The 13583-nt window shown below is 34.3% G+C and overlaps 1 protein-coding gene across 1 annotated transcript; it reads right to left on the bottom strand.

The window, feature by feature from the left end:
• Window positions 1-8770: 8770 nt before the first annotated feature.
• LOC106376008 (dof zinc finger protein DOF4.6) lies at window positions 8771-10560 on the bottom strand. The gene is made up of 2 exons (XM_013816045.3): window positions 10294-10560; window positions 8771-9910 (listed from the first exon to the last, which is right to left on the bottom strand). Exons 1-2 carry the CDS (start codon window positions 10315-10317, stop codon window positions 8897-8899), a joined length of 1038 nt encoding a protein of 345 aa, XP_013671499.2. The 5' UTR covers window positions 10318-10560; the 3' UTR covers window positions 8771-8896.
• Between the last annotated feature and the right edge of the window lie 3023 nt (window positions 10561-13583).

The raw sequence follows: 13583 nt of genomic DNA, 5'->3' as shown, positions 1-13583 counted from the left end.
TCAATCAAATCTTGTGTTGTGTTGAATCCTCAAGATAGTTGTGAATCACTTTTTTCTGTTTTTCCGTCCAAACTGCCACAACATTAGTCGTTTTTGTTTTTTTCACTTGAAAGCTTTGATGAGAACTATCTAGAACAACTCGTCCTGCTTGTGAAGGTCTTTCTTATCTACCATCTGGAATTATTGTGTGTCTCGAAAAATCCAGAACCATAAATTACCATTACTGATGAGTTAACTCTTCCTTATGATCTCACGACACAACAACTGATCAATATGTCCGACGAAAAAGCGTGGATATGTCCAATATTAAGTGTTTCACAATAAATCAAATATATCAAACGTTGAGAATTTCTGAGAATTGTGTCCTGCAACAATGAAGTGGACGCAAACACCATCTCAAACGTTTTTATGTTGTTTTGACTTTTGATAGAAACCTTGTTCTTTTATGAATAGGATAGTTCCAGAACTGAATACGTAGAACCTTGTTTCAACTACTCCATAGAACTTTCAGCAAAAAAAAAAAAACTACTCCATAGAACGGATTCTCACAGAACTCAAGTAGTAACCTGATCCATCAACCATGTTATCATACTGAATTGTTGATTTTATCTTTCAGTATCGTATTTTAGATGGTGGCGCTTGGGAAGAAATAACATTTTTTCTCTCTTTTTTCTCACCAAACCATTTACATATCGAGGATAAAGTGCTGAATAATTTAGCAGTAAGTGTTGTACTTAGAAATTCAAAATACTTTTCCATCAGACATAAATTCAGTGTTCCTAAAACCATGTGGAAATCTATAATGATCCCTCAAAATAGATACTTCTACAGTTCAAAAAAATAGATATACAAATCCTAACATCTAATAAATTAAATTAGTACTCCCTCCGTTCTTTAAAATTACATATTCTAGAGAAAAATTTTGTTTCAAAAAGATCTATCTTTTATATTTTCAAAGCATATTTTATTAACTAATTGCAAACTTCAAAAAAATTAATTGCGCTAGTTAAATTTTTATTGGCTTGAAATTATAGAAAAAAAAAGATAAACACAAAAAACTATGCAAATTTAATGCATTTTATTAAGATGTGTGAAAAATCTAAAATATATAACTTTAAAGAACATAGGGTAATAGAACAACTTGATTTCTACTCTCGAAATATATGTAGACCTATACAAATCTACACTGCACAATACTTTCAATTAATTGACATAAATACAATTTTCACAAAGAAAAAACATTACAAGTATTACTACTTAAGCTGTACTTACACTTAAAATTGTGCTAAAAGTACAACATAAGTCGTAGATAAAATCTCTCTCGCTTCTCAAGTAATGCTAAACAAAATAGTAAGAAAACCATGTTAGGGGAATGAAATTCAGATGAATACGACTTTGTGGAGAAGACTTTTTAATTGAAGGACGTGGATTTTTATTTGATGTTGTTGAGCTACAATACGAGAGAAAACGTAACATTATTTAATTAAAAATTGTTTATGTTCTATTCTCCACTAGAACTTGTCCATCAGATCACATCCATATTTCAACACAACATACCGAATTAAAAACTTAGTGTAGAAGTATGTTCTTAAGCTCGAGTCACTGTCATTTCCAGACAAAATTATATAACGTTGGCCGAATTCTTTTTTATCTTTCCTTATATAGTGGCCACCATAACACACCACCTAAGTCCTTTGACCTCGATGTCTATGTTTTTTGTTGATAAAACCTTTTCGATGTCATCTACCGATCTACGTTGTTCGACGCCATAATCTCATTGGTTAATTTATATTATTTTTTTAAAACTGACATTGCTTTATTTGTCAAAAGTTTTATTCACACCAAAGTAAATAAGTTACTTTAAGATAATATATTCCTTTATGTATAAGTTGCATCCGAATTTTGTACAAAGTCACGGGCGAGTAGTAAGATGAATAAATGATACAGCCAGCCAGATATATAAATATTAGCAATTTGATTTGATTGTAAAACTTGAAATAATTTACAGGTAAAACCAGGTCACAAAACATCGTTAAGAGTTTTGGGATTATTCAATCGCTATTGTATAGCTTGCTTTGATTAGATAATGATCCGGAGGTTATCATTGGGTTTAACTAAAATTTAATCTGCGAAGATATCAATACCTTCGAAATAAAAGTTTATAATATTGCACCAGAAAAAAAGGGTTTACAATTTATAGCTTATTTGCAGCTAATCTGTTTCATGTTTTGATAGTTAAGAATATATTTCAACAGCCATTTTTTTCTATGTGATTTTTTTATGATATTACAAACAATGAAAAATATAAAAATTGATTTTACATCCAATAATTCTACATACATATAAAATGTCTTTAACATCATATTAGAAATATCATCAAACTTGAATCACATATAATAGTTCAGAATATTGAGCATTTTTTCTTTAGTTTACATCATTTGCATGGTTTAGAATTCAAAATCTGGACTTCTTAATATAAAAACATTAATAAAATTTTAATCAAATTTTTAAATTTAAAAGGTTTCCATATTTTCCCGGTGTAGTTATTTAACATAAATTTCGATGTCGAATTATTTTGAAATTTTTAGTTCGTGGGATGTCGATAAGAATTAAGACATATGGAGACTAAAAACTTCTAGGTAGCCATGAAAAACCAATAGCTGAAATATACAACCATATTTCATTTTGCCTTGTTAAATTTAGGCTTGGAATTATTAGTTCAAAACTAAATTATAGTAATGGATTTAAAACAAATAGCTGAAATATTCAACTATATTTCATTTTCCCTTGTTAAATTTATTCTTCGAATTATTAGTTTAAAGCTAAATTTTAGTAATTTCAGTAAAAAAAAACTAAATTTTAGTAATACATTTAATAATATTTGTACGTGAGTGTCTTCAAAGGTTTATTCTATTTTCTACTCTAAAATAAAGTAACTCTATAATAGAGTTTGAGTTTACTTTAAGGGTACTCTATTTTAGAGTAGAAAATGAGTAATGAACAAAAAAAATAAGTTACTCTATATTTGGAATAAACCTATTTTTTTATTCTATTATAGAGTGAGAAATAGAATACTATTAAAACATTTTTATTCTAAACTCTATTTTAAAGTAAAAAATAGAGTGTATTAGCATATAAAAAGTATATATTACTAGCCGTTAGTATCTCGTTGATTACTCTGTTATAACTCTCGTATATATCTCTTTCCAATCTTGTATATTCTCTGTACATATAAACAGAGCTCCTATACTCAATAGAATTATTCCGTTCTTCATAAGTCAATATGGTATCAGAGCCCTTTAGGGCGTAACCTAATTTTTTTTCTTTCTTCTTCTCCTTTCTTCTTCCTCGCCGTCTCTCTTCTCTAATCCGATCTTCTCTATTGCTCTGAAATCAAAACAAAACTATGGCTTCTGAAACTACTGCTGAGAGAACTTCTGTCTTTAACACTCAAAATCCTCAAGCTACTCTTCTATCAGTCAATATGTCTAGTGTGACAAAGCTCACCCATCAGAATTACCTTATGTGGGGAAGACAAGTGCGTGCCTTGCTCGAAGGTCATGAACTACAACAGTTCATCGATGGATCTGATGATGCCACGCCCCCTGCGATGATTTCTGAGAATGGTGTTACCTCTCCAAATCCAGAATACGCTCCATGGAGACGTTAAGACCGGCTACTGTATAGTGCTCTCATTGGTGTTATATCCTTGCCGCTTCAGACTCTTGTTTCAACGGCTAATACAACAAAACAAGTTTGGGATACTCTTTCTGAAACCTTTGGAAATCCTACTCGTGGTCACATCCGCCAGCTGAAGAATCAGATCAACAAATGCTCCAAAGGTACTAAGACGATCAGCGAGTATATGCGTGACATCAAGTCTAAAGCTGATGAGCTTGCACTCCTTGGCAAACTGATGGATCCAGATGATCTCACTGAAAACATTTTGGGAGGTCTTGGTGAAGAGTACAAGCCGGAAATTGATGCAGTCAACGGGCATGACAAACCTATCTCCTTCAATGAGCTCTATGAAAGGTTGCTTAATCGAGAAGCAATGATCTTGTGCACAGAATCTCCGGCCGTTACTTCTATTGTTGCACATGCTGCTGATAGCCATCCACGTCACAACAACAACAGTCGCTCAAACCACCATCAACAGAACCGGTCCCCTCATCAGGCCTCGTACAACAACAACAGTCAACACAACAATCTGTTCTCTAAACCTTATCTTGGTCGCTGTCAAGCTCGTGGCGCACAAGGACACAGTGCAAAATATTGTCCAGAATATCGCATAGTCAAAGGAAGTGGGTCAGCTCAACAATGGCAACAACAAACACCACACTCTGGTCCTCAATCATGGCAGCAACAATCACCACATCAGTATTGGCAGCCTCGTGCAAATGCAGCCATGATGTCAGACTCATCAACTTAGCATATGGACTCAGGAGCATCACATCACATGACGTCCGATTTGGCTAATCTCTCGATGCATACTCCTTATCATGGTGGTGATGATGTTCTCTTGGGCGATGGATCTGCAATGCAGATTTCACACTCTGGTTCTAGTTCTCTTCCCTCTTATACTAAACCCTTTTTCATTAATAATATCTTGTGTGTTCCTTCTCTAGACAAGAATCTTATATCAGTTTTTCAGTTATGTAAAGCTAACAATGCTGCTGTTATTTTTACTCCAACCTACTTCCAGGTGAGAGACATCCAAACAGGGATTCTTCGAGTGGAAGGAACACCTAAACATGGCACTTATGAGTGGCCGAAATCACTTAGTTCTTCACCTCCTTCTCTGGCTTTTGCTTCTCTAGTGAAAACTACTCTTAGTGATTGGCATTCTCGCTTATGTCATTCGGCTTTACCAATTCTTCAAAAAGTTATTTCTAAGTTTCAATTACCTGTTGTTTCTGATGTTCTGCTAGCTAAACCTTGTTCTGCTTGCTCAATTAATAAAATGTATAAGTTACCATTCTCATCCTCTACCTTAAAATCTTCACATCCTTTAGATATTGTTTTCTCTGATGTTTGGACTTCTCCAATTTACTCAGTTGATGGCTTTAAATATTATGTACTTTTTGTAGATCACTATACTAGATATACATGGCTTTATCCTTTGAAACATAAATCTCAGGTCAAAGAAGTATTCACAAAGTTCAAAAGTTTAGTTGAAAATCGATTTCAACATAAACTAAGAACACTATACTCAGATAATGGGGGTGAATATGTTGGCCTTGCTGCATTTCTTTCTTCTCATGGCATCTCGCGTATGACAAGTCCCCCTCATACACCTGAGCATAATGGTCTTGCTGAGCGCCGTCATCGACATATAGTTGAAACGGGTCTTGCTCTCATGTCACATGCTTCAATGCCTAAAGGGTACTGGTCCTATGCTTTTGTTACTGCAGTTTTATCTTATCAATAGAATGCCTACTCAGAATTTAGATTTTCAAACACCTTTTGAGAAGTTACATGGTCATTCTCCAAATTTTCAAAAACTTAGAATTTTTGGTTGCTTATGTTTTCCATGGCTCAGACCTTATGCTTCTCATAAACTAGATAATAGATCTAAACCATGTGTTTTCTTAGGTTATTCTCTAACACAAAGTGCATATTTGTGTTTAGCTAGAGCAACAAATAGAATTTATTCTTTTCGCCATGTTATTTTTCATGAATCAGTCTTTCCTTTTAGCACTTCATCTCCTGTGATTGCATCAGTTGATGCTGATGATGAGTTACCATCTTCCTCTAATGCTCCTGTCTCTGTTGTTACCCCGATCTCTAACCTGCAGGTACCAACTCCGACTGCAGGACCAGCTCCACCCGTTCTGCTAGCCACAACTCCAAGTGAACCTGTGCCAGCAGTGTCTACGCAACCTCTTGATGAAAACATGGCATCCTTGCCGCAACCAGAAGCCGTACCTACTACTTCTCAGCCTCTCCCAGCTCCGACAAGGGCCAGTACAAGACCACGCAAACCAGTTCAAAAATTGAATCTCAATACGCAAGTGGACACTCCTCCGACAACAATTCCTCGCTCTGTCGCAGAAGCTCTCAAATCACCATACTGGCGTAAAGCCATGAGTGAAGAGATGGAATCTCAACTTAAAGAACGAACATGGGATCTTACTGATGCTACTAATGTTGTTAATGTTGTTGGTTGCAGATGGGTCTTCACAATAAAAAGAAAACCAGATGGTTCCATCGACAGATACAAGGCTCGCTTAGTTGCCAAGGGCTTTACACAACGATCGGGCATCGATTATCATGACACCTTCAGTCCAGTTGTTAAACCAGCAACGATCGGGATCGTTCTCAGTACAGCAACAACTCGAAACTGGCCATTACGCCAACTTGATGTTAACACAGCTTTCCTTCAAGGCCATCTTGAAGAAGAAGTCTTCATGGCGCAGCCACCAGGGTTTGTTGATGAAGATAACCCCAACGCGGTATGTAAGCTTCGTAAAGCAATTTATGGACTCAAACAAGCCCCTAGGGCATGGTATAACGAGCTCTGCACCTTCCTGCTTTAGTCCGGGTTCATCAATTCTCTTGCTGATGCGTCTCTTTTTGTCTACAACAATAATGGTGGCTACCTCTATATGTTGGTATATGTAGACGACATAATCATAACAGGAAGTAGTCCTCAACACATCGATCGGTTTATCAACCCCCTCTCTCAACGTTTTTCTATTAAAGATTTGTGTCCTTTATCTTACTTTCTTGGGATAGAAGTTCAAAGATCTTCTAATGGTTTACATTGGTCTCAACACAGGTACATCACTAATCTACTACAGCGAATGCAAATGTCAACCACCAACTCTGTCTCCACTCCGATGTGTCCGAACACTACTCTTTCACTTACCTCTGGCTCAGTCATGGACGATCCTACCAGATATCGAATGGCGGTAGGAAGCTTGCAATATCTATCGCTCACCAGACCGGACATCTCTTTTGCAGTCAACAAACTATCCCAGTATATGCATCAGCCAACTACAGAACATTGGACAGCCGTAAAAAGGGTCCTCAGATATCTTTCTGGAACCAGATCACACGGGATCACCTTCTCTAACAGATACAACCCGACATTACATGCTTTCACTGACGCTGATTGGGCTGGAAACAGGGATGACTATACATCGACAGGAGTTTACATTGTCTATCTTGGAAGTCATCCAGTTGCGTGGTCATCGAAGAAGCAAACAGGCGTGGCGCGATCATCAACCGAGGCTGAGTATCGATCAGTTGCCTCCACCGCAGCCGAACTTTGTTGGATCACATCTCTACTGCATGAGCTTGGCATTCCTGTGTCACAGACGCCTGCCATTTATTGTGATAACATGGGAGCTATGTACTTAGCCGCCAACCCAGTGTTTCACTCCCGTATAAAACATCTTGCGCTCGATTATCATTTTGTACGACATCAGGTTCAGACTGGCGTGGTTCGGGTTTCACACGTTTCTACTCATGACCAGCTTGCTGATGCTCTTATCAAACCTCTCTCCCGACCGCGGTTCGAAGGCCTATGCATCAAGATTGGACTCTCTTCCGGTGGTCCATCTTGAAGGGGTGTATTAGCATATAGAAAATATATATTACTAGCTGTTAGTATCTCGTTGATTACTCTGTCATAACTCTCGTATATATCTCTTTCTAATCTTATATATTCTCTGTACATATAAATAGAGTTCCTATACTCAATAGAATTATTCAGTTCTCCGTAAGTCAATAGAGTGGAGTCGGAAATCTCCTGGGCAGTTGCGTAGACCGGCAGAAGGAGAAAAGAAAACAAATCAAAGACAAGCGTCAAGATCTAGATTGGCGAAGCTGAAACCATAGTGGGGTGAATAATTTCAAACACACAGATTTCAAGGAGAATGTTTCTGTGGGCCTCCTTTAATCCTTAGACTTGTCTCTCACATTATTCTTCCCTCTCTTCATTTTCAAATGCTATTAAAAAGAAAAATAATTGCCTCTTCTGTCCAACGCATGAAAACCAAAGCATAGTTTATTTCATTTCGTTGAATAACACAAAAGAAGTTTATTTCATTTCAAAGTCTTTTTCTAACCAAAGCAGTAAAGAACAAGTCCATGAAATCAACTTTTTCCAAATTCACTGATGGCATAGATATGATCAAAATGCATCAAGCTAATCAGGTAGCTTGTCTAATTATTTTAAACGATCAGTCAATTGTTTTGTGGTCGGGAACGAACTTAATAATTAAATTTAGATCGAATATGGTTTTATTAATTAATTGGGATGGTAGGGCTTTAACCAGTCTTTGGCAATAAATAATATATAAATCGTTTTAGTGAGGATCATGTGAAAGTCATCAGAGCTTACCTGTCTCTTTTAATTAATTTAATGTTTAGTTTATTATACCTGTTCTTTAATTTAATTAATACCATCATCCATTCGTTTTTTTTTATCATCCATTCGTTGCGTGACCAAAACAATCAAAACATACTATGCTGCTGCACATAATTGGCTACACTATATATATGCAAAAAGAAAATTCGCATTTATTTGTTATAACGTCAGGAATTATTAGTGGACAAAGACATGAAAAATAGAATCAACAAGAGAAGGAACATAAAAAAAGTTGCAAAAAAAAAACAAGAGAAGGAACATTAAAAGACCAACCAATGTATCATTTCTAACCTGTGTTAACGATGCATAACAAAAATTCAAAACAAATTAAAGTCATTCGATATGCATGCACCCTCGATAATATCCTTAATTAAATCCAAGCTAACTCCAAAATTAACCAAAAAAAACACCAGTAAGAACATTTAAACTGAAGTTAAGAACATATTGATTAATTAAATAAATAACGATAATTAACCATTAAATGATATAGTACTATCTTCATCATCAAACTGAGAAAATTTAGCACCATGATCCTCCACTCAACATCCCAGTCCAATACCCACCAGAATTAGCAGATGCATCACCACCACTTGCTCGCTTCTGATTATCATTAATGTCGACATTAATTGTTGCTGATGAAGAAGAAACTGGCAGTTTCAAATCCTCAAAAGGAAACAAGTGCCTTCCATTCACATCATCACCAGCTTCTCCTCCTCCTTCTCCTTCTTGAAATCCTCCGTGGAATCCATTATTATGATGATGATCCAATGAAAACCCTAGCAGTGTGGTGTTTGAGTTACAAGGCTTGTAATGATCTTGCATTGAAAATCCTCCAGATGTTGGATCTTGGTTATGAAATGGAAAACCCATGAATGAAGAACTCCCATTATTACTAGTATTGTTTCTTATGAGATCCAAAGAAGAAACTGCCATAGCTGACGTGGTAGAAGATGAAGAACTGAGCAATGGATTGTTAGTGCTCTTGTTGTTGTTCCCAATATTGTGAATGAGGTTGGTGAAATTGGTCCTGATCAACCCATGTGGTGGAAAACCTAAATTGAGATCTTGTTGAGTCGTCTCAAAGAATTTAGGGTTTTGACCAGTCAACCCTTGTTGAGACATGCTAATGAGGTGGTGGTGATCAGAGTGATGCTTTTTCGTAGCTGGTTGTGTAGAATCCGAGTGGTTTTTATTAATATCAGAAGAAGAAGAAACTGAAGAAGAGTGAGATCTCTTGTTCTTTCTTGAGCCACCACCAACAGGGATGTTCCTAAGCGAACCGCCTTCCGTCCAATACCTTCTACAACCTTTGCAGAAGAATCTTGGCTGCGTCAAGCTATAATTGTTGTAGTAACAAAACTTTGTGTTGATTGAGTTACATCTTGGACAGTTTACAGCTTGGTCCTTTTCTGGCCTTGCCTTCCTCTCAGCTCCTCCCCCCGCCCCAACCGATGATGGCTGCTGCGTCTGGGCCGATTGCGGCTTTGGGCATGTGTTTGTTACTATTTCCTCCAAGGGCTTCACTACCATCTCCTGCTTATCAAAATCACCAAAAATCAATTCATCCAACCATTAGCTCAAAACTCAATACATATATATGTAAAGACATAATTAACATATATCAGATTTAATTATGAACAAATCAATGGTATTTCATCAAGAGATAAATGATTGGAATATTTGAGAAAGGCTTTAACCAAAAACATAAAAGAAAAGGCAAATTAATAAAGGGTAAAGTGAAAAACATATATAAGTGTTGAAGAGAAACATCAAAAGAAGAAGATCCAAAACATTAAACTCTTAAGTTATTAAATCAAGTACTGAGTCTAGATGAATCAATTGTTTAATCTACATCAACACATACATATTGATTTGTACGAGAAATGAATATATATTATGTATATGTATGTATATACCTGTGGCCATTGAACCGTATCCATAGTTGAGCTTCCTCCGATCGGCAGAAACAAAACCTGATATTTTGTTTGACTATAGATTTGAAAGAAAAAAAGATAGATTCTTTTGTTGGTGAAGGGAGAGGGATTTTGATCGCTGAGAAATCTTTTTTTGAATGAGGAACTTCTTTGTATGCTTGTCTGATCACAGTTGCTTTATGGTAGAGAAAGAGAGAGGGACCTAATTGTCTAATATAAATTACCAAAACATTCCGAGTGGGAATCTTTGTCGTACTGAAAAAAATAGTTACTTTAATACGCGTACATATATAATGTATGCATGTATGTGCAGGCTTATATTTATATTCACCCTATGAGTCTTACAAAGTTACAATACGTGTAAATATGTGTTATTTATGTTATTTGGAATAAAATGATACTTGAGAATGTAGGGAGGATAGATCATACTGGTGCTTTTCACTGCTTAACCAAAAATGAAGTTTTTTTTCTTTTTTTTTTTTTTTTGGGGGGGGGGCAACAGGTCCAAAAATGAAGTTTTCAACAAAAAAAAAAAACTATTGAAGGAATATCACTACTTATCTATTTTGTACCATTTGTTTTAAAAAATTATTTTGTAGCATATTTGCAATAAAATCGTTGTAGTTCCGCCATAAAACGTCATAACTAACTATTGAAGGAATATCACTACTTATCTATTTTGTAGCATTTGTGTTAAAAAAATTATTTTGTAGCATATTTGCAATAAAATCGTTGTAGTTCCGCCATAAAACGTCATAACTCAAAATTTATCCTTAAACTTGTGATATTCAGTTTAGATATATTGTGATATTGAATTTTAAATTTGATGTTCATCCGTCGTTAAACTAACGCAATAGTTCCACATCAGACGTACAAACTGACATTTTAAGAGTTACTAGGGCTTGACCCGCACGCGTGTGCGGGTATTGATTTTTATTTTTTATAAATTATATAAAGACATTTCTAAACACATAAATTATTTGGATATTTTTAGGTTTCTACAAATCTATCTGGATCCGGAATGATCCGAATCCGAACCTCGTCCAAAAATTTATCATATTCGAACAATGTTTAATTTTAAACCTAAAAATCTGATACCCAAAAAACTGATCTATACCCGAACATGTACCTAAATTCTCATGTAATGTATGTATTTAATTATGATATATATATATATATGTATAATTTATTATTTCCAAACACATATATATAATAGAATAGGAAAGGACAATTAATACTAAAAGTTAGATTTATAAATTATTGTTTCCATGTTTTTTTATTTATAATTTGATTTTGGAAATGCATTAATTAAAGATGAAAAGATAATTATGTTAATTAATAATTCAGTGGCATGCCATTGTAAATAACTTGCAAAACTAAGGGGTAATTTTAATTTGTACTCCTCTTTTAATAGATTAGATAAGTTATTGTATTTTTACCATGTTATTACTTTCTAAATTACTAAAGATCAGTAGCTTATTTAAGGGTTTTATAATTAAATTACTATATTTGCTACCGATTCGCACCATATTTCATCTAGTTAACATTTATACTTAGAGTAGACTTTTATTGTAAAGATGTTTTAATATATAAACATTTGAACGCGTTAATTAAGCCTCGTAAAACAAGTTGCGTAAGAGAGGTGTATTCAATCTAAAATTTAAGGTGATTTGACTTTTAATGAGGTTTTAGATGATTTTAAGGAATTGCAGAGAATCAAATGATTTTTGTTAAACCACTCTAGAATATCACCTAAAAACATGGAATTTGAGTTTTATTTTTTTTTAACTAATAAACTCCACCCAATCACTCTAAAATCACTTGAAAACTTTAAAACTTCACAACTTAAAATATTTTCAATAACAGTGGATTTCAGAGTATTTTATAAAATGTCAAGTTCAGTAACACTGGATTTTAAATGAGTTTTTAAAATTCATGTTTCAATAACAGTGGATTTGTCATTTTGATACAAATCACCTAAAACAATCACCTAAAACTCTCAATTGGATATGCCACCTAAATCCTATTGACATGCAACATACGGCTCTTCTGCTTTTGGAAATATTTTGACTGTGTGTATTATTAATTTGATACCACGTCAACTTCCAACTTCTAATTGTGTAGTAATATTTTTTTTTTGTAAAAGGACTGTGTAGTAATATTAGATTTGTTTGTCTGTCAGTTGTCGAGAATTTTCAAATTTGATAACTTCAGTCAGATTGAATTTTTGGTCATTAGTTAGGTACTGGATATTAAAGTCTTAACGTCCACACAACGATATCAACTATGCTTAAATTTTCTCGTTTGATTTAAATGCCTGAGCTTAAAAGTAAATAGTTTTCTTCTATTGTTTCAAAAGCCGACTGATTTTTTCATAGTAAAATGACTCAAAGCGGGTTTTTTTTTTAACGCTGATTTATTACGATCTTACAATTATGATATAGGAAAGATTACATAGACGATTCGACGACCGATAATACTACCTGCCTTATGAAGACTTACGCCTAACTGCATCACATGAGCCGTCCTATGAAGATCCACGCCTGATCAGATTTACTTGCACTATGTTGAAGATCCCTTGCATGTCTTTCATCTGTAGTCTGCATAATTGTTTAATAAACCGCTCTCTCCGGGACTTGAAACCTGGATTTCCTGCAATCTGCAATAAATTGCATAGTCTGGGATTCGAACCCTAGACCTGGGTGTAGAAGCCTTTAAACATTAACCAATAGGCTACGGTGCTTCCACGAAAGCGGGTTCTGTACCGAAAATTTCTTTATTATAGTTTTAAGAAAGTTATCAGGCAATAAAGGTTCTGCAATATTTTTAATCAAAAATATAATTAATGATCGAAAATTCTGGACATTTAATTGTAAATCACGCATCTTAAATAAAATTGAAATAGTGTTTTGTTCAAAAAATAAATAAATAAATAAATAAAAATAAAATTGAAATATTGATCTTAAGTACAAGACCACGTACTTACTTTTTTGGTGACTAAAACTATGATATTGCTTGAATATATGCTTATTACAACATATTCTATATGTTTCATATTAAATATCACTTTAGCATTTTTTTTTCTGTTACAACAAAATATCGTTTTACAATTCCAGTGCAATTTATATTTATTTTCAACGCAATATTAATTGTAAAATGTATTGATCTTATAAATAAATCTATTTATTTAAAATGGTATTGATTAAATAAATAACATTAATAAAAACATAAATGCATTATAATCAAAATTTTAATATATGTGAAAATATCTA

This window comes from Brassica napus, chromosome C1 (genome assembly GCF_020379485.1).
Source record: "Brassica napus cultivar Da-Ae chromosome C1, Da-Ae, whole genome shotgun sequence".
Classification (NCBI taxonomy): Eukaryota; Viridiplantae; Streptophyta; class Magnoliopsida; order Brassicales; family Brassicaceae; genus Brassica; species Brassica napus.
This window is presented reverse-complemented; position numbering and strand designations above follow the sequence as displayed.

Excerpts from the sequence above, each read along its gene's own strand:
- LOC106376008 (XM_013816045.3), bottom strand. The coding sequence starts at position 10,317 with ATGGATACGGTTCAATGGCCACAG. Across the intron at positions 9,911-10,293 it reads ATACGGTTCAATGGCCACAG|GAGATGGTAGTGAAGCCCTT; the intron begins GTATATACATAC and ends TTTGATAAGCAG.